At 35.4% G+C, this 24,954-nt stretch overlaps 1 protein-coding gene across 2 annotated transcripts in view; it reads right to left on the bottom strand.

Moving 5' to 3' along the window:
• Positions 1-24,954, bottom strand: part of LOC102984452 (disintegrin and metalloproteinase domain-containing protein 5-like) — a 140,466-nt gene that overhangs the window by 108,677 nt on the left and 6,835 nt on the right. Inside the window, exons 3-7 of one of the 2 annotated variants that reach the window (XM_028481541.2) lie at positions 24,355-24,410; positions 21,895-21,973; positions 21,547-21,623; positions 20,559-20,733; positions 19,667-19,732 (exon numbers count right to left, since the gene is read on the bottom strand). In XM_028481541.2, coding sequence (XP_028337342.2) covers positions 19,667-19,732; positions 20,559-20,733; positions 21,547-21,623; positions 21,895-21,973; positions 24,355-24,410 — 453 coding nt within the window. Of the gene's footprint in view, positions 1-19,666; positions 19,733-20,558; positions 20,734-20,826; positions 21,348-21,546; positions 21,624-21,894; positions 21,974-24,354; positions 24,411-24,954 lie in introns of those variants that run through there. The other variant, XM_055081050.1, reaches the window with a different exon arrangement.

Raw genomic sequence — 24,954 nt, forward strand, 5'->3', positions numbered from 1 at the left:
TAGCTCATGTCTCTCTGGTCTGCACTTCTATCGGTTTGGCAATTGGAAAAGAAACTATCAAGCTAGAAGTGCCAAAAAATCTAAGCATTCTCTAGTGCTGAGCCAACACATGGAAGACTACTGCCCTGGAGAGTCAGCCAGGAGCATGGTTGACATTGATTGAATGAATGAAACTTAAACTGTGTTTAGCCACTAAGATTTGGGGAGTGTTTCTTATGAGAGCATAACCTAGCCTCTTCTGATTAATACACATCCACCTAATTTTTAAAACATTATAGACAATTCATTAATTTCTAAATAGGTAAAAACTATAGTTTTTCTTTTCTGCCTTGAAAAATTACTCATAATTGTATTTAATTTTTTAATTTTATTATTTTTGCCTTATCTCTTTTTATTCCTTTTTTTAATACACTGTGATAAAGCTTTGGAAAAATGGTTTTTTTTAAAATAAATTTATTTATTTTAGTTTTGGCTGCATTGGGTCTTCGCTGCTGTGCGTGGGCCTTCTCTGGTTGTGGTGAGCAGGGGCTACCCTTTGTTGCAGTGTGTGGGCTTCTCATTGCAGTGGCTTCTCTTGTTGTGGAGCACATGCTCTAGGTGCACGGACTTCAGTACTTGTGGCACGCGGGCTCAGTAGTTGTGGCTTGCAGGCTCTAGAGCGCAGGCTTGGTAGTTGTGGTGCACGGGCTTAGTTGCTCCGCGGTATGTGGAATCTTCCTGGGTCAGGGCGCAAACCCATGTCCCCTGCATTGGCAGGTGGATTCTTAACCACTGCACCACCAGGGAAGCCCCTGGCAAATTGGTTTTTGCTTTTACAAAACTATTGGTGTTTTCCTTGTGACCTATAGATGACTACATTTGCATGTATTTTCTATATATATCTGTAGACATTTGAATGTATGTGGTACCAATTCATAAGGTACAAAGGTCAATAAGTGTTTAGTAAAACAAGCTGATAAATAATTTGATCTTTATATGTAAACATTTATTTTCTATCTGTTAAAGGCTAACAGAAATGATTTAATGTACTCCAGTATAGTTTTGGTTTCTGTTAGATTCTTCTGATTACTTCCAAAGGTTTTCTTTTTATACTTTCATCATAATTCACTCAGCACTAAATGCTTATTAGAAATTCATCTTTAACTTGAGTTGTAACATTCAATATAAAATACTCCTTTAATTCTTCTATTTACCTTTTTTTTTTACCCTGCAATTTATTAGTAATATCATCCTGATTTTCTTTTTTTATGGTAAATCTTGGCACATTTTTGCTGGTCTTTTAAAAAATGTTTTATACCTAACAGTGTCATTTTATTTTAAGCTGTCTCATAAATGTCATCTAATTTGAGATCCTTTGCACATTAATGGGAATATTTAATCCATTCCATTACTGTAATCAATGAAGCTGACTTACAGTTTTCTATTTTTCCTATTCATGTCCTCATGGTATTTCCTTTTGATTTTTGCTATAAGAGAATATTTGGAGGGGGGAGGTTCTATATGATTTCAAGGTTATATCTTCAGGATTTTATATTCAGATATGTTTAAACATTGTACAACAAGTTTCTCCATTTTTATCAACTGGACTCACCTATATAAAAAGGCCTTAACCCCTTATGAGGTGAAAATCAAAAATTTTGAGGATTCATCAGGGTTCAACTCTTTTTTCCAAAATGCATATTAACTCTTACTAGGAAAGAGGCTGAATATGGTTGTATAAACAAGGCACTACCACATCCTGAGAACTGACTGAATGCATACATTGCCTTTCTCTTTCTTTCTGACTTAGTGATAAAGTTAGTATAAATAATTGTTTTGAAGTGTGCGTTTTTTAGTGCTACCCAACTCTTAAATTTTTAGATCAAATTTATTGAGGTATAATATATATACAATTAAATTCTCCCATTTTAAGGATTCATTAATTTTGACAAATAGCACTTACTTTATATTCTGAAAAAATTCAACCTACAGAAAATATAAAATTCAAAGACTATCCATATATCCTTCACATAGATTAATCTATTATTAATATTTGCCACATTTTGTTCTTTCTATATATCTTCTTTATCTACCTGTCTATGGTTTTTACCCACAATTGGTGTGTCTTGGAAAAGAGATCACACATAATTTGCCATGCTGAGAAATGGCTCTCAGACACTTAGATTTTAAAGAACTTTTTTTTTAAGCTAGAAAAAGAACTTAGATTACTAGCTTTTTATTGTGCTAAAAAAGACAGTAAAAATTGTACCATTCATATTAGTGCCTCATTTTCTAAGCAAGGACATAATCACCCAGTAAAGGTTAGTTCTTTTAATGAATAAATTTAGCTTTTTGAAAAATTCAGTCTATTTTTCTTATTGTCTAATTTGGCTGCAGATGGGCCCTGGTCCTCAGTCCCGAGTTTGAGAGCCACTGTCCAGAGAAGTAGACAGAACAGATAGTGAAGCAAAAAAAAAAGTATGGATCTGGGCATACATTGTTCATTTTGTTGAATTATATGGTATTAAGTTGCAAACACTTCAAGATGTAGTTCCTAACGATAAGGACTTCCTCCTGTTTGCCTACTAGACCTTTATCATGCTCAAGAAACTTAACATCAATTCAGTAATATTAAATATATAATAATACCTGTCATAATTAATAATTATCTATACATATAATATACATAGTATCTATATGTCATATCTAATGATACATAATATATAATTTCAAATAAAAAATATTTCTGGGCAAAGATGCTAATCCATAGATTTGCCTAATGCTGAATACAGCCTCCAGCGCTGCCAATAGAGAAACCTAACCAGAGATTCTGAATCTCAGTAGCCCACCCTGCAGCTCCAATTACAGTGGCACTTGAGCAGAGAGCCCAGCCAGTGGCTCTCTGTCTGCAGAGCCAAGGCAGTGGCCCTGACTGTCCAGGGAGCTTAGAGTACAGTCTTTCTGATTTGATTCAAAAATATAATTTCCAGTCTAGGGCCTGTTTTGCAGCCCAAACTTGGCAAGAAACTCATTTACAGCCCTGCCCAAACCTAAATACATCCTCCAGCCCAGCCTGACGAGGAAACCTGACTGAAGATCTGGGAATCTCTGTAGCCCATCCTGCAACTCCAATTAGAGCAGCCCTTGAGGGGAGAGCCCATCCAGCTGTCCTATCAATCTGCAGAGCTAGGATGGTGGCCCACCAGGCCAGTGAACTTTGTGCATAGTTCTGCTTAATTTGATCCACCCCAAAAAAAGACTGGAATTGGGGCCTAGCCTACTGCTGAATACAGCCTTCAACCCACCCAACCAGGGACTGTGCCTGAGTATACAGGATGCTGTGTAGCCCATAATATAGCTCTGCTTACAGGAGCACTGAACAGAGAACACAGCCCATGGCTTTCTGCATCTGCAGAGCAAAACTGGTAGCCCCATCTGACCAGGGAATTCAATGCACAGTGTTGTCTGATTCAAGTCCTCAAACATGGCCATGGAGGCCATGGGGCTCATTCTGCTGGCACACCAGGGCAGGGGAGCTAATTCATAGGCCTGCCTACTGCTGCATATAGATCCAGTACTGACCATCTAGGATGCCTGACTAGAAAATCCAGGCAACTGTGGAGCTCATCCTACAGCTGCACTTGGGCAGAGAACTAAGCCAGGAGTCCTATATAACTGTTCTTAGCCAGCACCCCTCCCGTGACCTCAGTGCTCAGGCAGTAGCCTCACCCAAAAATAGACTCTGAGAGCAAACCCCATCTACCCAAAGACACTACCAGCTGACACTCCCAAAGCCTCAAATTAAGTTTAATGGTGAAGGAATATCTCTGCCAAAGTGAGCCTATAAAGTCTGGAATAGAGACAGCCAATTCAAATGCTCAGATATCAAGTCTGGAATAGAGATAGCCTATTCAAATGTTCAGATATCGAGTCTGGAACAGAGACAGCCGATTCTAATGCTCAGATATCGAGTCTGGAACAGAGACAGCTGATTCAAATGCTCAGATATCGAGTCTGGAACACAGACAGCCAATTCAAATGCTCAGATATCGAGTCTGGAACACAGACAGCTAATTCAATTGCTCAGATATCAATGTGAGGTATCAAGGATCAAAAAAATCAGGAAAACACCTGATGACACCACCAAAGGAAACTAACAAAGTTCCAATAACTGACCCTAGTGAAATGTCAGACAAAGAATTCAGAAAAATCATCTAAAGAAGTTTAGTGAACTACAAGAGCACAAAGACAACTAAAGAAAATTACAAAAACAATGCATGAACAAACTAAGTTCAACAAAGAAATAGAGATCAACAACAACAAAAACAAATAGATATCTTAGAGTTGAAAAATATGATAACTGAACTGTAGAGTTAAACAGAGTTTCAACAACAGACTCAACCATGCAGAATAAAGGATCAGTTATCTACAAAACAGGGCATTTGGCATTATCCATCCAGAGTGCAAAAGAAAAAAGAATGAAAAAGAGTAACGAAAGCTTATGAGACTTATGGAGAACAATAAGAAGAAACAATATCTATAATATGGAAAACCAGAAAGGAAAAAGAAAAAGGGACAGAGGGTATATTTAAAACAATGATGGCTGAAAACTTCTGAAACATGTGAAAAGAAACAGGCATCCACATCAATAAGGCCTAAAAGATCCCAAATAGGGGAACACCAAGACACATTATAATTAAATTGTCAAAAATCATAGACAAAGAGAGTTTTTAAAGTAATAAGAGAAAAGCAACAAATCACATATGTGTAACACTTTATGAGGAACGTTCATAAGACTAACAATAGATTATTCAACAAAAATTTTTCACGCCAAGAGAAAATGGGATGATACATTCAAAATATTGAAAGAAAAGTCTGTCAACCAACAACATTATACCTGGCCAAGCTGTCGTACAGAAATGAAGGAAAGATACCTTCCTAAACAAAAGCCAAGGGAGTTCATCACCACTCAACCTGACTTCCAAGATATGCTAAAGGGAATTCTTTGAGTCGAAATAAAATTATGCTAATTAACATCATAAAAACATCTGAATGTCACATAAAACTCACTGGTACTGGTAAATATATAATCAGAGTTACATTCTCTAATGTGGCAATGGTTGTGCATAATCACTAACAACTCTAGTTAAAAGATTATTTTTAAGTATTAAAAATAACCATATCTAAAATACTGTTATTGTATATACAATATTAAAACTGAGTAAAGTGTAATACCAATAACCTAAAGTTTGAAGGGGAGGGGAAGTAAAAATGTAAAGTTTAGGAATGTTAGGAAAGTTAATTTGTTAATTTGTTATCATTTTAATTTAGGGAGCTATATCCTTAACTCAGGGGTCAGATTGACAAACTACAGTCCCCAGGCCACATATAGCCTAATGCCTAACTTTCAATGATTCTCAACCTAAGAATATTTCTTATTCTCAGTTGCTTTGATGATAGGGGAATGCTAACTGTGAACACCAAATAAGCAAAATATTATCCCTTGAAAACAATTTCATTCTCATTAGTAGACTAATATTACAAATTATTATACTCAATTACTATTATTATATTTTGAATTTTTGTCACTAAAAATTCTGGAAATTTTAAAAAATAAAATATGGTGCTACAATATTTTATGTAAACCTCATGGTAACCAAGAAGGAAAAACATGTTCTGTAAGTCCCCTACATACGAACCTTCAAGTTTTGAACTTACAAAGATGCGAGCATGCATTCCCATGTCAAATCACTTAAGTTAGTTCATGTGTCTGGCGTACAATGTCATGTGTGTGCATCCTCTACGAGTGGTTGTGCTTTTGTGTACTTTACTGTACAGTACTGTATAGAGTATAGTAGTACAGTATCTTTATTTCAAGCCCAGGATGTCCAAAAGTAAGCATAAATGCAGCAGTGATGTAGCTGGTACTGATAAGATGCACCAAGGAATAACGATGGAAACAAAAGTGAAAATAATTGAGAGACTGGAGCAAGGCAAAAAGATGGAATTGGAGGCCCAGAGAAAGGATGAAGAGAGACAAGAGGAAGAAGAAGTAACTGAAGAATAGAAGAAATTCAGGATGCAGGAAATGGCAAGGGGATTTTCTTTATTTGAGGAGGCACTGTTAGTTTTTGAGGCACAGGACCCAAATGCAGAATGGTACATGAAGGTTGCAGCAGCCGTTCAGAATCCAATCCACTGCTACCATGTCATCTATGACGAGAAAAAAAGAGCTACTACCTAGACTCACTGAATTTTTTCAAGAGGGTAGACAGAATTGAATCCAGCAAGGAACCAGAACCTATGCCATGAACCTCAGGTGTGAGTGAAGTTGTAGCTTGCCCTGTCTCTTATTGCTGACGATCCTTCAGCTCTACCATCTCTCACCTCCTCTCCCTCCTCCAGTCCACTGACTTCTTGCCTCTTCACTCGATGCCAGCCCCATATGTCAGCTGTTGTACTGTACTACTGTACTTTTGCGGTACTGTACTATAAGATTAAAAATGTTTTCTTTATTTTTTGTGCTTGTTTGTTTCTTATGTATTATTTGTGTAAAAAGTATCATAAACCTATTACAGTAAAGTACTATATAGCCGATTGTCTTAATTGGGTACCTAGGCTAAATTTGTTGGACTTACAAACAAATCGGACTTAAGAATGCACTCTTCAAACAGAACTCATTCGTATGTAGGGGAATTACTGTAATAGTTACACAGAAGAACATGACAAAAATGGTCAAAGCATATTGATACTAAAAGTCATCAAATCACAAAAGAATACAGGAGGATCAGAAGTGAGAAACGATGGCTCTACAAAACACTCAGAATATAATTAACAAAAGGGCAGCAGTAAGTCCTTACCAATCAGTAATTATAAATGGGAATGGATTGAGTTCTCCCATCAAAAGACACAGAATGTTAAACAGAAAAAAAGAAGATCCAATAATATGCTGCCTATAAGAAACTCAGTTTAGCATTACAGACAAAAACAGACTAAGAGGGAAGGGATGCAAAAAGAAATTCCCAGCTAATGGTAACCACAAAAAGTCAAGGAAAAATAAACTTACTTCAGACAAAATAAAAATTAGACTAAAAATGGTAACACAAAGAAGTGCATTTTATTAATATAATCATAATGATAAAGGGTCAATCCATTAAAAAGATACAACAATTGAAAATATTTATGCATATAACATCAGAGCATGAAAATATATAAAGCAAATACTAAAAGAACTAAAAAGGAGAAATAACAATACAATACTTGGAAACTTTGATACCCCATTTTTGACAATGGATATCTCATCCAGCAGAGAATCAATAAGAAAGCAGCAGATTTAAACAACATTATAGACCAAATCTACCTAACAGCTATATACATAGCATTCTATCTGACAACAGCAGAATACATGTTCTTCTCAAGTGCAAATGGGACAATTTCTAGAACACACCATGTAGGGCTACAAAAAAAGTCTCAGCAAATTCAAGAAGATTGAAACTATAGCAAGAATCTTCTCTGATCATAATGGTAACAATCTAGAAATCAATAACAGGAGGAAAACTGGAATACTGAAGAATACATGGAAATTAAACAAAACTCCCAAACAATGAATGGCTCAAATAAGTAAATAACTAGAGGGAAAAGATCTTGAGTCAAATAAAAATGCAAATAAAATATAACAGGGCTTCCCTGGTGGCGCAGTGGTTGAGAATCTGCCTGCTAATGCAGGGGACACGGGTTCGAGCCCTGGTCTGGGAGGATCCCACACACCACGGAGCAACTAGGTCCATGAGCCACAACTACTGAGCCTGCGTGTCTAGAGCCTGTGCTCCAAAACAAGAGAGGCCGTGATAGTGAGAGGCCCGCGCATCGCGATGAAGAGTGGCCCCCGCTTGCCACAACTAGAGAAAGACCTCGCACAGAAATGAAGACCCAACACAGCCAAAAATAAATTAATTAATTTTTAAAAAATAAAAATAAAAATAAAAATAAAATATAACAAAATTTATGGGGTATGGCAAAAGCAGTTCTCAGAGGAAAGTTTATAGCTATAAATGACTACACATCAAGAAAACTGAAAGATTTCAAATAAACAACGTAACTACATCTCAAGGAACTAGAAGTAAAAGAAGAAGCTCAGATGAAAATTAGCAGTATGAAAAGTATTAATAAAGATTAGAGCAGAAATAAATGAAAAAGAGAAAAGGAAAATTATAGAAAAGATGAACAAAACTAAGATTTTTGTTGTTCAGAAGGTAAACAAAGTTGACAAATCTTTAGCTAGAATAACCAAGAAAAAAAGAGCAAGGATCCACACCAACAAAATTAAAAATGAGACCACAGCTATCACAACAGATAACACAGAAATACAAGGATCATAACAGGCTACTAAGAACCATTATATGCCAACAAACTGGACAGCCTACAGAAAATGGGAAATTGTTACAAACATACAACCTACCAAGAATGAAACAGAAAGAAATAAAATCTGAACAGATCAATAACTATTAAGGAGATTAAATCAATAATAAAAAGTCTCCCAGTGAAGAAAAGACCAGGACTAGATGGATTCACTGATGAATTTTACCAAAACTTTAAAGAATTAACATTAATTATTTTCAAACTCTTCCAAAAATATCAAAGAGGTGGGAACCCTCCCAAACTTATTTCATGAAGCGAACATTACTCTGATAGCAGAGCCTGAAAGGAACACTACAAGAAAAAAATAAAAACTATAGGCCAATATACCTGATGAATATTGATGCAAAACGGTGAATAAAATTCAGCAACTCGTTAAAAGGATCATTCATCAAAATCATTGCATAGCTAGAACAACAGACATAGATCAATAAGGAAGGAGAAAAACTTGAACACTATAGACCAATTGTCCTAATAGATATACAAAACACTAAACTCAACAAGGCAGAATATACAAATATACGTTCTTCTAAAGCACACATGAAACAGTGATGCCAGTATCATGGTAACATGAAATGCTCTGTTTGTCTCCCCCCTCAATCACAACCAGTAAAATATCCATAACACAACAAGTTTTCTGTGCCCAACACACCAGGATGCTGGAGAATTCCACACATCTATAAGGTAAAGGTGGGCAGACTGGAACACATACTGGGGGTGAAACCAGAGGAACAGCAGAGGCACTGCCTGCAATCCCATCTCCCACCCCATAAAGGAAAGTTAAGAAAAGCATTCCAGTGAGTTAAAAAATAAAATTGATGAACAGAACGAGTAATTTACCAAAGAGATTGAAGCTCTTAAAAAATAAATTCTGGAGCTAGAGAATTCAATAAATGAGATGAAGAATTCATTAGAAAGCATTGGAAATAGAGCAGACCATATGGAAGAGAGAATTAGCCAGCTCAAATATAGAAAACTAGAAATGATACAGATAGAAGAGGAGAGTGAAACAAGATGGAAAAAATGAAGAAATTCTTTGAGAACTATCTGATTCCGTTAGGAAGGGCAACATGAGGAAAATGGGTATCCCAGATGGAAAAGAGAGGAAGAAAGGAGCAGAGAATTTACTTAAAGAAATTATAGCTGAGAGCTTTCCAAACAAGGGGAAGGAACTGGATATACAAACTTAGAGAACACCTAATTATATCAATGCAAAATGACCTTCTCCAAGACATATTATACTAAAATTGACAAAGTCAATGACAAAGAACAAATTTTAAAGGCAGCAGGGGAGAAAAGGTAACCTACAAGGAGCCCCCATTAGGCTATCAGCAGATTTCTCAGCGGAAACTCTGCAGGCCAGGAGAGAGTGGAATGACATACTCAAAATATTAAATCTGAAAACTGTCTGCCAAGAATACTCTATCCAGCTAAGTTATCCTTCAGATATTAAGGAAAAATAAAGGCTTTCCCAGAAAAACAAAAGCTGGGAGAGTTCATTACCACTAGACATGTCTTATAAGAAATGTTGAAAGGAGCTCTTCTACCTAAAATTAAAAGGCAAAAGCACACAAAACTTCGAGTAAAATGATATACAGACAAACAGAATTTTAAAATTGCAACTCTGTATTAGAACTGGTTGTTAAGCACTTCATAGAATAAAGGTTAAAGGCAGCTGGATGGAGTAGAAAAATGACTATAGCTAATTCAATTTGGTAACAAACTCACTACATAAAAAGGGATAGATAATTTGAAATAACAAACACAAAAAGGGAAGAGGAAAAGAATGGAACTCATACATGCAACTGAAGATAAGATGCTACCAGCAGAAAAAGAACTATTTTATCTATGAGATGTTTTATACAAACTTCATGATAACAACGAAATATAAATCTAGAACAGAGACATAAAACACAAAAAAAGAGGAAACTGAGAAAAATGTCATGGAAAACCACCAAACCAAAATGACAGAGAGAAACACAAGAAAAAAGAAACAATGGAGATATAGAGCAGCCAGAAAACAAAAGCAGCATTATGAAGACCTCATATATCAATAATCTCCCTAAATGTAAATGGACTGAATTTACCAACCAAAAGACACAGAGTGGCTGAATGGATTAAGAAACAAGACCCAATAATATGCTGCCTCCAGAAGATACATCTTAGCTCTGAAGACAAACATAGGCTCAAAGTGAAGGGATGGAAGATGACACTCCAAGCCAATGGCAGCCAAAAGAAAAGAAGTGTAGCCATACTCATAACAGACAAAATAGACTTCAAGCCAAAAAAAGTAACAAGAGACAAAAATGGACAGTATATAATGATAAAAGGAACAATTCATCAAGAACACATAACAGTTATTAATATGTATGTACCAAACATAGGAGAACCAAAGTATATAGAGCAATTATTAACAGACCTAAAGTCAACAAGGAAACAGTGGCCTTAAATGAAACATTAGACAAGATGGATTTGATAGATTTGTACAGAACATTCCATCTAAATGCATCAGAATACACATTCTTCTCAAGTGCACATGGAACTTTCTCAAGGACAGACCATATGTTGGAAACAAAACAAGTCTCAATAAATTTAAGAAAATTAAAATCATATCAAGCATCTATCCCAACCACAATGTTATGAAACAAGAAATCAACTACAAGAAGAAAGCTCTGAAAATCACAAATGTGTGGAGACTAAACACCATTCTTTCAACAACTATTGGATCAAAGAAAAAATCAAAGGAGAAGTCAAAAATTACCTGAAGACAAATGAAAATGCCACATATCAAAATCTGTGGGATGTGGTACTAAAAGGAAAGTTTATATCAACACCAGATTACCTCAAGAAATTAAGAAAAATCTCAAAGAACCAACCTAACCCATACCTAAATGAACTAGGAAAAGAAGAAAAAGTGAAGCAAAAAGTCAGTAGACAAAAAAGGAATTAATAGAGATCAGAGCAAAAATAAATGAAAGAGACTAATAAAACAGAAAAGATCAATGAAACTAAGAGCTGGTTCTTTGAAAAAAAGACAAACCTTTAGCTAGACTAAGAAAAAAAGAGAGAAACTCAGAAACAAAAGAAGAGAAGTTACAACAGATACCTTAAAAATACAAGGATTATGAGAGAATACAATGAACTTCTATATGCCAAGAAATTTAACAACATACAAGTGGATAAATTCTCAGAATTATACAACATTTCAAGACTGAATCATGAAGAAATAGAAAATCTGAATAAACCAATCACTAGTAAGGAGATTGAATCAGTAATTTAAAAAATATCCCAAAAAACAAAAGTCCACAGTGAAATGGCCACATAGGTGAATTCTACCAGTCAAAGAAGCTTTAACATCAATCTTTTCAAACTGTTCCCAAAAAAATTAAGGAGGAAGAAATGCTTCCTAACTCATTTTACAAGGCCAACCTTACCCTTTTACCAAAATTAGACAAGTACAACACACAAAAAAGTACATTAAAGCCTAATATCTCTGATGAATATAGATGCAAAAATCCTCGACAAAACATTAGTAAACCAAATACAACAATACGTTAAAAGGATCATACACCATGCTTAAGTGAGATTTATTCCAGGGACACAAAAATGGTTCAACATCCAGAAATCAATTAGCATGATACACCACACTAACAAACTGAAGAATAAAAACCATATGATCATTTCGATAGATGCAGAAAAAGCTTTTGACAACATTTAACATCCGTATGATAAAAACTATTAGTAAAATGTATATAATAAAGGCCATATATGACAAGCCCACAGAAAACACTATATTCAATGCTGAAGAATAGAATGCTATCCCTCCAAGATCGAGAACAAGACAAAGATGCCCACTACCACACTCTTATTCAACACAGTTTGAGGAAGAGCAATCAGGCAAGAAAAAGAAAAGGCATCCAAATCAGAAAGAAGAAGTAAAACTGACCTATTTGCAGATGGCATAATTTTACATATAGAAAAGCTGAAAGACCTCACCAAAACCTATTATAACTAATAAACAAATTCAATAAAGTTGCAAGGTACACAATCATTATACAGGAATCTATAGTCTTTCTATGCAGTAACAATGAACTCGCAGAAAGAGAAATTAAGAAAACAACCACATTTACCTACTTAAAAAAAAGAGAAGATACAGATTCGAAAGGCTCCCATGGCCCTCATGGAGTATGATGGATGGATGAGTCCAGCAGTCTCAATGAGTTACTCATCAGGAAAAGGAAGCCTCTCCTCCCAGGTTCTTGTGTGCACTGGGACTGAGAGAAAAAGCGGTGACTTCATAAGAACCTGGGCAAGACCTACCTGTTGGTCTTGGAGCATTTCCTGGGGAGGTGGTGGATGGCTTTGGCTCACTGCAGTGACATGGACACTGGTGAGAGAGGTACCTGGGAGAACTCTTTGGGGTGAGCTCTCCTGGAAGCGGCCATTTGACAGCAAGACCTGGCCCCACACAATGGCCTGTAGGGTCAAGTGCTGGGATGCCTCAGGCCCAACAACCAACAGAGCAGAAACACAGCCCACCCATCAGCAGACAGACTCCCTAAAGTAGTCCTGAGCCCAAAGCTGCTCTAAACACACCCCTTGACATGCCCATGCCCACAGAGGGAAAAGACCCAGCTCCACACACCCATGGGCAGGAACCAGGCCCTCCCACAAGGAAGCCTGCACAAGCCTCTAAGAACAGCCTCACCCACCAGGGAGTAGACACCAGAAGGAAGCGGAACTACAATCCTGTAGGCTCTCGAACAGAGACCACAAACACAGAAAGTCAGACAAAATGGGATGGCAGAGGAATATGTTCCAGACAAAGGAACAAGATAAAACCCCAGAAAAACAACTAAATGAAGTGGAGATAGGCAATCTACCTGAAAAAATAATTCAGAGTAATGATAGTAAAGATGATACAAGAGTTCAAAAAAAGAATGGAGGCACAGAATGAGAAAATACAAGAAATGTTTAAGAAAGATCAAGAAGATCTAAAGAACAGAGTTGAACAATACAATGATTGAAAAGAAAAATACACTAGAAGGAATCAATAGCAAGATAAAAGAGGCAGAAGAACACATAAGTGAGCTGGAAGACAGAATGGTGGAAATCACTGCCACAAAACAGAATAAAGAAAAAAAGAATGAAAAGAAATGAGGACAGTCTAAGAGACCTCTGAGACAACATTAAACCAGCATTCGCATTATAGGGGTCCCAGAAGGAGAAAAGAGAGAAAGGTCCTGAGAAAATATTCAAAGAGATAATAGCCAAAAACTTCCCTAATATGGGGAAGAAGTCACCCAAGTCCAGGAAGGGCAGAGAGTCCCATACAGGACAAAACCAAGGAGGAACATGCTGAGACACATATTAATCAAATTGACAAAAATTAAAGACCAAGAAAAATCTTAAAAGCAGCAAAGGAAAGGCAACAAAAAACATACAAATGAATCGACATAAAATTATCAACTGATTTTTCAGCAGAAACTCTGCAGGCCAGAAGGGCATGGCACAATGTATTTAAAGTGATGAAAGGGAAAAACCTATAACCAAGAATACTCTACCCAGCAAGGCTTTCATTCAGACTTGACAGAGAAATCAAAAGCTTTACAGACAAGCAAAAGAATTCAGCACTACCAAACCAGTTTTACAACAAATGCTAAAGGAAAAACTCTAGGTGGAAAAGAAAAGGCAACAACTAGAAAAAAGAAAACAAATGGGAAAGCTCACCTGTAAAGGCAAACATGCAGCATAGTCAAGAAATCATCCACACAAAAAATATGATATCAAAACCAGAAATCATGAGAAGAGGAGAATACAAATTCAGGATATTGGAAATGCACTTGAAATTAACAGTCAACCAACTTGAAACAAACTTTTATATATATATAGACCACTGTTTCAAAACCTCATGGAAACCATAAACCAAAAAACTACATTAGATATACACACAAAAAATAAAAAGGAATCCAAACACAACACTAAACATAGTCATCAAATCACAAGAGAACAAAAGAGAAAAGGAAGAAAAACAGATTACAAAAAAATCCAAAACAATTTTTTAAATGGTAATAAAAACATACATATTGGTAATTATCTTAAATGTAAATGAATTAAATGCTCCAACCAAAAGACATAGACTGGCTGAACAGATACAAAAAAAAAAAGACCCATGTATATGCTGTTTACAGGAGACTCACTTCAGATCTAGAAACCTGTATAGACTGAAAGTGAGGGGATGGAAAAAGGTATTCCATGCAGATGGAAATCAAAAGGAAGCTGCAATAGCAATACTCATATCAGACAAAATAGACTTTAAAATAAAGACTGTTACAGGAGACAAAGAAGGACACTACATAATGATCAAGGGATCAATCCAAGAGAAAGATATAACAATTGTACACACACACACACACATATATATATATATATATATGCACACAACACAAGAGCACCTCAATATATAAGGCAAATGTTAAAAGATATAAAAGGAGAAATTGATAGTAACACAATAATAGTGGGGGACTTTAACACCCCAGTTACATCAATGGAGAGATCATCCAGACAGAAAATCAATGAGGAAACACAGTCCTTAAATGACACATTAGATCAGGCGGACTTAATTGATATCTATACAGTGTTCCATCGTAAAGCAGCAAATACACATTCTTCTCAAGTGCACATGGAACATTATTGAGGATAGGTCAGAGAAGAAAAAGAAACAAAAAGGAATCCTAACTGGAAAAGAAGAAGTAAAACTGTCACTGTTGCAGATGACATGATACTATACATAGAAAATCCTGATGATGCTAACAGAATACTAAGACAGCTCATCAATGAATGTGGTAAAGTTGCAGGATACAAAACTAATACACAGAAATCTGTTGCATTTCCATACACTAACAACAAAAGATCAGAAAGAGACGTTAACGAAACAATCCCATTTACCATCTCATTAAAAAGAAGAAAATACCTAGGTATAAAACTACCTAAAAAGGCAAAAGACCTGTAGTCTGAAAACTATAAGATGCTGAAGAAAGAAATCAAAGATGACACAAAGAGATGGAATGATATACCATGTTCTTGGATTGGAAGAATCAATATTGTCAAAATGACTATACTACCTAAGGCAATCTACATATTTAATGAAATCCCTATCAAATTACCAATGGCATTTTCGGCAGATCTAGAAAAAAAATCTTAAAATGTGTATGGAAACACAAAAAACCCTGAATAGTCAAATCAATACTGAGAAACAAAAATGGAGCTAGAGGAATCAGGTGCCCTGACTTCATACTATGCTACAAAGCTATACTAATCAAAAGAGTATGGTACTGGCACAAAAATAGAAACATTGATCAATGGAACAGGACAGAAAGCCCAGAAATAAAATCACACACCTATGGTCAATTAATTTACAACAAAGAAGGCAAGAATATACAACGGAGAAAAGACAGCCTCTTCAATAAGTGGTGCTGGGAAATGTGGACAGCCACGTGTAAAAGAATGAAATAAGAACACTCTCTAACACCATACAGCAAAATAAACTCAAAATGGATTAAAGACCTAAAATGTAAGAGGAAAACACAGGCAGAACACTCTTTGACATAAATGGCAGCAAGACCTTTTTTGATCCACTTCCTAGAGTGATGAAAATAAAAACAAAAATAAACAATTGGGACCTAATTAAACTTAAAAGCTTTTGCGCAGCAAAGGAAACTATCAACAAAATGAAGACAGCTCACAGAATGGGAGGAAATTTTTGCAAATGATGTGACCGACAAGAGATTAATCTCCAAAATATACAAACACTTCACACAGCTCAATATCAAACAATAAACAACACAATCAAAAATGGGCAGAAGATCTAAATAGACATTTCTCCAAAGAAGACATACAGATGGCCAAAAGGTACATGAAAAGATGCTCAACATCGCTAATTATTAGAGAAATGTAAATCAAAACTACAATGAGGTATCACCTCACACCGGTCAGAATGGCCATCATCAAAGGTCTACAAACAATAAATGCTGAAGAGGGTGTGAAGAACAGGGAACCCTCCTACATCATTGGTGGGAATGTAAATTGGTGCAGCCGCTATGGAGAACATATGGAGGTTCCTTAAAAAACTAAAAAGAGAGCTAACATACGATCCAGCAAACCCACTCCTGGGCGTATATATCCAGAGAAAACCATAATTCAAAAAGATACATTCACCACAATGTTCACTGCAGCACTATTTATAATTGTCAAGACATGGAAGCAACCTAAATGTCCATCAATAGATGAATGGATAAAGATGATGTGGTACATATATACAATGCAATATTACACAGCCATAAAAAGAATGAAATAATGCCCTTTGCAGCAACATGGATAGACAAGGAAATTGTTATTCTAAATGAAGTAAGTCAGAGAAACACAAATATATGATAACACATATATGTGGACTCTAAAAAAAATGGTACCAATGAACTTTTTTAAAAAACAGAACCAGAATCATAGACTTAGAAAACAAACTTATGGTTACCAAAAGGGAAAGGTGGGGAGGGATAAATTAGGAGTTTGGAATTAACATACACACACTACTATATATAAAGCAGATAATCAACAAGGACCTACTGTATAGCACAGGGAGTTATATTCAGTATCTTGTAATAACCTATATAGGAAAAGAATCTGAAAACGAATAGACATATGTATATGTATAACTGAATCACTTGGCTGTACACCTGAAACACAACATTGTAAATTGACGATACTTCAATATAAAATAAAATAAATTTTTTAAACAGAAGATACAAATAACTAAAATTAGAAATGAAAATGAGGACATTACAACTGATACCACAAAAATAAAAAGGATTATAAGAGACTGCTATGAATAATTATATGCTACCTAACTGGATAACATAAAAAACATAAATTCCTAGAAACCTAACCTACCAAGACTGAAATACACATAAATATTAAAGATATTACTAGATCAATAATGAGTAAGTAATGAAAATGAATCAGTAATCAAAAACCACATAAGAAAGTAAAATCCAGGACCAGGTAGATTCACTAAAAAATTCTATCAAACATTTAAAAAAGAAAGATCCCAAAGAAATATTTACACATTAATGTTCCTTGCATCATTATTCACAATAGCCAAAAGGTGGAAGAAACTCAAAGGTTCATTAACAGGTGACTGGATAAAGAAAATATTGTATAGGCACACGATGGGATATGATGCAGCCTTAAAAAAGAAGGGCATGCTGTCACATGCTACAACATGGATAAAACTTTAGGACATTACGCTAAGAAAACATAATACTCTGTACTCCTTCATTAGAAAACAATTCAAGAAATAGGTGATTTCACACTGGTGGGCTATTTCAAGAAAAGGCACTAAGAGAACTTCTTTTGCAAGCTCCCCACTGGGCTTCACAAAGGTCACAGTTAATCCTCATACCTGCCACTGGTAACCACATAGCAACGTATATTTTGTTTAAAAGAAGTTGTTGAAACCTTTTAAACTGTATCTCTATGCCTTTGTAATCTTAGTAAAGAACATTTTCTGTGTGAGGAAAAACATGTGGTTAAAAAGTAACCCTATAAAAAGAAAAAAAAAGAGAAGAGAAAAGAAAGAAGACTACAAAGGTTTTAAGATACTGTATCAATAAAAGGCCACCAGATTAGATAAAAAGGGTCTGAGATTGATAAAAGTCCAAAAACATCTCTGGGCTCTCAACCATATAAATAAATAGTTATTGGTTTAGGCCACTAAATTTTGGAGTGGTATGCTACACAGTAAGAGATGACTTACACTTATCTTAAAGTCTACTTTGTCTGATATTAATCTAGCTAAACAGGTTTTTAGAACATTTTTATGGTATATTTTTAAAATCTTTCACTTTCATGACATATTTTTGACTTCAGTTGTAAGCAGAGCGAGTATGTACGTGTGTGTGTGTGTGTGTGTGTGTGTGTGTGTGTGTGTGTGTGTGTGTGTGTCTTACATCATACTCTGTCTTTGCTTTCAATTAAACTTCATCTTTGGATTTTAACTGCAGTACTTAGTCCCTCTACATCTAATATAATTACTTACATATTTGAGTTGAAATATTTTATCTTAATTAGCTTTTAATTTGTTCCATTTATGAAACAAATATTTAATGTATGTTTTTCTTTCCCTTTATTGCTTTCCTTTCGTTGATTATGCTTAAAATTCTGCTTTCCTACTTCTAATTGCTTTGTGATTTTGTAAGAATGTGATTTTAGTGCATGTGTTGACTTTGTACTGGGTCAGCTTAACCACACTAAAAAACCTATCAACTCTTTAATTAGTCACACACTTCAATTTTTGTCACCTCTGCCAAGAGTTAGCTCAGCTTCCCTGCCTCATATTCACCTCTTCAGAACCAATGACTTCCTTATGGGAAAAAATATCTTTATTTTGTAACTTATATCTTAAAAGTTTAATATCTCAAAATTTTGTGGATCTAATCTATGCGTTTTTGTTTTGCTAACTCTTGTACATGGTGGCTAAGTCTCTTATGGATTTTGAGCTCATATATGGCTGATATTAATCTGTAGGAATCCTGCTTGAAGTTGCATTCCTCCAGAGAGCAATACTACTTGCTTCCATCAGCTGCCCTCAGATCTACCAAACTGGGACAAATGTAGCCTCATAGCTTAGAATCTACTAATTGCCTATGTTGTATAAATTCAAAACCCAGACCTATACAAGACCTGAAGTACAGTCATGCATCCTCAATATGAGAATTGTGTTCATTTTCTGTCATTTCATTTACCTTGAACTTAGGAGAGCAAAACATAACTTGTTCCCCTAGAACTTAGCTAGAACAAAACAGATAACTTGTTTTCTCCCTTTGCTTAGAAGGAGTGGCATATTTGTTTTGTAGACTACCCTTCCAATTAGGCGGAGGCAATTAGATATTATTGTATTCGGGGGTAGGGTTTGGAGGAGTTCTAATCTATGCTTCCATTGAGGATGCAATCCTTTTGAAAAAAAGAAAAATAGCTGGCAAGCTTCAGAAAATGAAAAGATAGTTCACTTTACAAAAGCAATTAGAGAGCCCGGAATACAAAATAAATGAATTAACAAAAACTTGGTGTATTCACAATTTTTAAGAATTCATTCATTGCAAAAGCAAAATAAACTTTCATCAAAAAATGGTTTTAAAATTTTTATTATATCCTTGAAATCAGGTTAAAGACGACTGTTAAATCATTTAAAAAGAACAATGCAAAAAAAAGAACCTACCAGATTTTTATCCACAACAATATACATATCAAGATATCGGGGGAATAACTTGAAATAGCCAGGTCTCTGAAAAACATACAACATGAGTATTGAGAAATTTCCAAAAATTTGCCTTCTATTGAAATTATGTTCAGAGATAAAATGAGAGACGAGTTGATACTGATTAAATATTAAGGTGATTTTCAACTACAAGAACCCAGGCATATTTCGATTTTTGCAGTAGCTGAAATTAGAAATATTAAGTTTATAACATAAAAGTTTCCTTTCCTTAGCCTTGTTATAATTTTTCATAGTAATCTTCCACGTGCGCAGATTTTCTGCTAACCAATTATTAGAAACTACTTTTGACAAACAATGTAGTTTAGAAAAATATTACTAAAGTTTACAATCATGGGCAGTTCACTAGAGCCAGGAAAGTTATTTATGGCAGCTTATAGGTCTTTGTGGAGGAAGAATTCATCAGTTTGCTTTACATGTACCTTATGTAAGCCACTGATATTATTCATTTCTGAATTCTCGCATTAACAAAGACTCATTTAGAAATCTAGATCACATACTCTTTTCACCTAAATTACCAGAATAATTGAGGAAAAGGAAGAATTTACATTAATTATCCAAATGCCCACATGAGAAAATTAGTTTTTTGCTTTATTTAATCTTATATTCACATATCTGTTTCCAAGATTAGTTACCTAAGTTTCTGCTAAACTTTCATCTAATAACAAGCATAACAAAGAACTTAATTTCATTCTCCATCCATTTGAAAAGTTATGCAGAGCCATCATGAAAAAGTAAAATTTTAAATTTGCGTATCACCAAATTTTGCTCTGAAAGTATTTTTCATTTCATAAAATTATACTGAAAAATTTAAAATTAAACAGTCCACACTTACTTCTGAACTTTTTCTGACTTGATACTGTGAGCTATCATAGATATAAGTGTCATTTTCCCATAACAGAGGAATATTAGTTATATCATTTTTTTCTTCATGAATCATGTGCATGAATCCTGATACAGCTTCCATTGGGTCAATTCCATACGAGATGTTTTTAAACTGCAATATTCCCCTGTTAAAATAATCAAAACAAATCTGATACGATTCTACTGAAACCATGAGAAATGTTGATGTCAGCCAAAAATTTTTTTACATTTAAAGTCACCTTAGTTTTTCTGTTTATCTCTTTATTCTTTGAGGTGTTGCTCCAGAACTGGACCAGTAATAACACAGGATATGTATGGCTTTTTATTACAAATATTCTAATAAAAATATTTTTACTATCTTAAAGAAAGCAGGTTAGTGGCATGCATCCGTGTGCTTAAATGGGTTAAGACCTCTACCTAGGCTGTTGATTTTCTAAGCCAACCTTTAGGAGCCATAGGCACTCTTTTCCTTAGTCTTAGGTCCCTTTCTTCTCTTTGAAATCTCTACCTCTCCTCTGACACTTCGCCTCTTAAATCATTTATTTGTGTGGCTGAGTTAAAGGTGCTATTCGCCTAAGAAAGACTATGAGCAGAGCCAAAGTACCTGTCAGACTCAGGCATGCCACACTGTCAACCATTCTAGGAGATTAAGACACGAGTCAAACATAAAGAATTTGGGAAAACTAGATTAGTATGGAGAGACCCAATCAGCACCTCCTACACTCAAGATTGCTCAAAGCCTCAAGCAGCATATCCTGTTAGAACCAACAAGTAGCCTCCCATCTGGAATGGATGCTGCCGGGGTGCCACACTTTATTTTATCAGTAATTATGGTTCATGCCTTTGGGAACTGAAATAACAAAGGTGACTGTAGAACTAGAAAAGATACATAAAGGATCAACTCATAGACTAGCAAGATCTAATACTGGCAAATGGAATGTCTTTAAACAGGCTACAACCTGAGTCCTGAACAAATGTTGAGTGATACAAGAGAATTTGGAAAACCTGCAACATATCCATGATAATTGCAATCCATCTGAAAAAAAATACACAGAGAAAAACAAATGGGTAAGTTCTTTTTGAAACGGACATCCCAGATATCTCACTGATACTTTTTACTTTCACTACCTTAGTACTTTAATATCAGTGGCCATTTCCCAATGAAGTTGTGCCAGGTAGAAATAAGAACTAGTCCACATTATTCGATTTCAGTGAATGTGTAAAATAATATTCTAAACTTTCATAATGTTTGTATTTTTAAAGAAAATCCAGAATAAGAAATCTGTAACAAAATACCTAAGTCTTACCTGAGCTAACAAAGGCTGAGAATGTTGGGTGTCATCTTTGTCATAAGAATAAACAACAGAAGCTGAAGATAAAAATGATCTAGGCAGAAATCACCAAAACATCGTCAAATTGTGAACAGAAGACATAGAAAAATTATTCTTCATAATACAAATTTTCCTTTTGAGGGGCGAATTTAAAGTAGTGCCAATTATCTTGGCATATCCTATTGCCCCAACGCTTGTCATTTACAATAAATTAGGGGCAGACGGAGGCATTTTAATTATAGTGACACATAATGCTAAAATGCATGATAATGAACGACCTAAATTCCTAGAAATATCAAATAGCGAAATAACATAGGTCTCAATTTCCAACAAAGAACTTTCAATTCTCTGTCATTGCTCATTAATTCCAGATTTTAAACTTGAATCTCAAAATTAAAATGTAGGGTTAGGACAGAATTTTGAAGGATTTTTTAGCATCACTACAAATTCATATTCACTAAGCTTAACTGAGTACCAATTCTTCCCAATAACCTTGGTCTGAATTTTCTTTCATTCTCCTCAGTAATTATTCAAAAACTGGACACCACTCCTGTCAATCATCTCAATAACTTCCATGTCACCTCATCAGATCACCTGTACCCATCCTCGCTCCTTATATTTATTCCCAGAGAATGACTACTTCTTTTGTTCAAAGCAAACACTTGTGCTATGCATCCTATTCTGTGCCATGTATTGAAGATACATACTTTATTGGTACTGTAATTTCAAACTCTTCCTCTCTACTGTTGTTGTTTTTTTTTTTTTTTTTTGCGGTACGCGGGCCTCTCACTGTTGTGGCCTCTCCCATTGCGGAGCACAGGCTCCGGACGCGCAGGCTCAGCGGCCATGGCTCACGGGCCCAGCCGCTCCGCGGCATGTGGGATCTTCCCAGAGCGGGGCACGAACCCGTGTCCCCTGAATCGGCAGGCAGACTCTCAACCACTGCGCCACCAGGGAAGCCCCTCTCTACTGGTTTTTATCTTAACACTATTGAAAAGTTTATTGTCAAGTCATTACCATCCTAACTAACTCTCCCTTGGCCCTGTGTCCTCCTCTAGCTATTCCCTACATATTTTCAATTCTCAACAGATTTTACCAAAAGCGTAGTCTGCACACAGTTTCTTTGCTTTGTCAATTCTTACTCACCCTGAACTGCTCTGGAAAAGATTCATAACCACCAGAATGTCAAATCCGAAAGAGAGTTTTAAAATTATCATTGCACTGGACTTCTAGCATCATTTTGAAATTGTGACCACTCACTCTAATCACTTACTTTACATCACACATCACTCTTCTGCTTCTCTTCCTACCTCCCTGACCCTTCTAGCTTGATCTCTTTTGGTAGAACCGTAAAGAGAAATATTGGTCTTTCCCAAGATTCCGTCTTTAGCCACCAGTATATTTGTAAGCACTCTGTAAGCTCTCATTTAAAAAAAATTACACCAAACTATTGATTACTGCTAAATCTATATCCCTATTGCCAATCTCTCCTTAGAGATTCAAATTCCTACATTCATATACCTAAGGGGAAAAAAACCCCACTTGAATATCTTATAAGCAATGCAAACCAAACTCACCCCTTCCTCACATAAATATCTCCTTCATTAATATCCCTCATTTTATTATACTATAACCTATCAATTTTCTTAAGCAACAACTAAATTATCCAGGATTCCTCACTGTTTCCCAATCATTCTACCAAATCTATCCTCAAGGTTTACTGAATTTTTCTTTCCAGCGCTATGAGCATTGTTCAAGCCACTATCATCACTCACCTAAACTATTATATAATCATACAATTAGACACCTTACCTCCACTTTTACCCCCTCAGAAACAGCCTATAAAGACTCAACGGACCTATATAAGTCATGCTTAAAAACATTTTGGCTTCTGATACCCTTATCATGGCATTCTAGATCTTCTACAGTCCGGCTCCTGCCTACTGTTCCAAAATGTTTTACTTCTATCCTCAATAAATATGTCCTTCAGTCATTCACACTACTTTTTGCACACCACAAAAATGCAGTCTGTCTCACAGCTGCACATGATTTCCTTGAAACAGAATGTCCCCCAACACTACCCCACTTCTTTACAGAGTTAAGTATCTTCACTCAAGTCATCTCTTTCCAAAAGCCTCCTCTGATTTCCAAAGAATACTATCTACACATGTATCTTAATAGTGGATTATAAAACAATTCTCCATTTCTCTATTGATGTGTTTGAATATAGCTTTCTTATTATAAATTATTTACCTGTGCCCATGTTTTATTGCCTTTTGTATGCCTACGACTTTACCCAATAACTGATATACAATAGGTATCAAATGTAGATATGTATCAAATATACATTTGAATTGAAATAATCCTATTTGTAATTATTTTTAAAAATCAAGAAACCAAAAAATTAAAATTTGAAAAGATAAAATAATTACTTACTGCTTTTTGAGATGGATAAAATATGGTTTTCCTTCTATTGTAATGATATAAGCAACCTGTACATGAGCATCCAAAAAAATTTCAATAACACTTGTAAATAATATATGCAAAAAATGTTTTCTTCAAGTTATGCTCTTAAAATTGACAAAATTAGTAATAATATATAACTATCATATGTGCTTCCCTTCCCATGTGGATATTGGAATCTTCAGGATTCTGAATTGAATTGCCTCCTATTCACCGTTACTCACATATCTGAGGGACAAGCTTGCTGATAATTATCTTTTGGCTTAGACACACACCACCAATTCACCATGCCCAAGGCAAATGCCAAGATGCCCACCTCACTTGAGAGAAACCTTTGCTTGCTTACTCCCAGCCCTCCTGGGATGTAAATTTTCCTGCTCATGGGAAGAGACACTCGTAAAAGATAGAACTACAAGAAATCTACTACATCTCTAGCAAGATAACACAATAAGTACCACTGCACTTTGTTTATCGAATGCAATGAAATGCCTCTGGAATAGAATGTAGGAGAGGATAGAGGAAGGGCAGAGACATGTCTAGAGAACCCTCTAGAAGATAACAGAAAATATAAGA

The sequence above is a fragment of the Physeter macrocephalus genome, chromosome 20 (genome assembly GCF_002837175.3).
Source record: "Physeter macrocephalus isolate SW-GA chromosome 20, ASM283717v5, whole genome shotgun sequence".
Taxonomy (NCBI): domain Eukaryota; kingdom Metazoa; phylum Chordata; class Mammalia; order Artiodactyla; family Physeteridae; genus Physeter; species Physeter macrocephalus.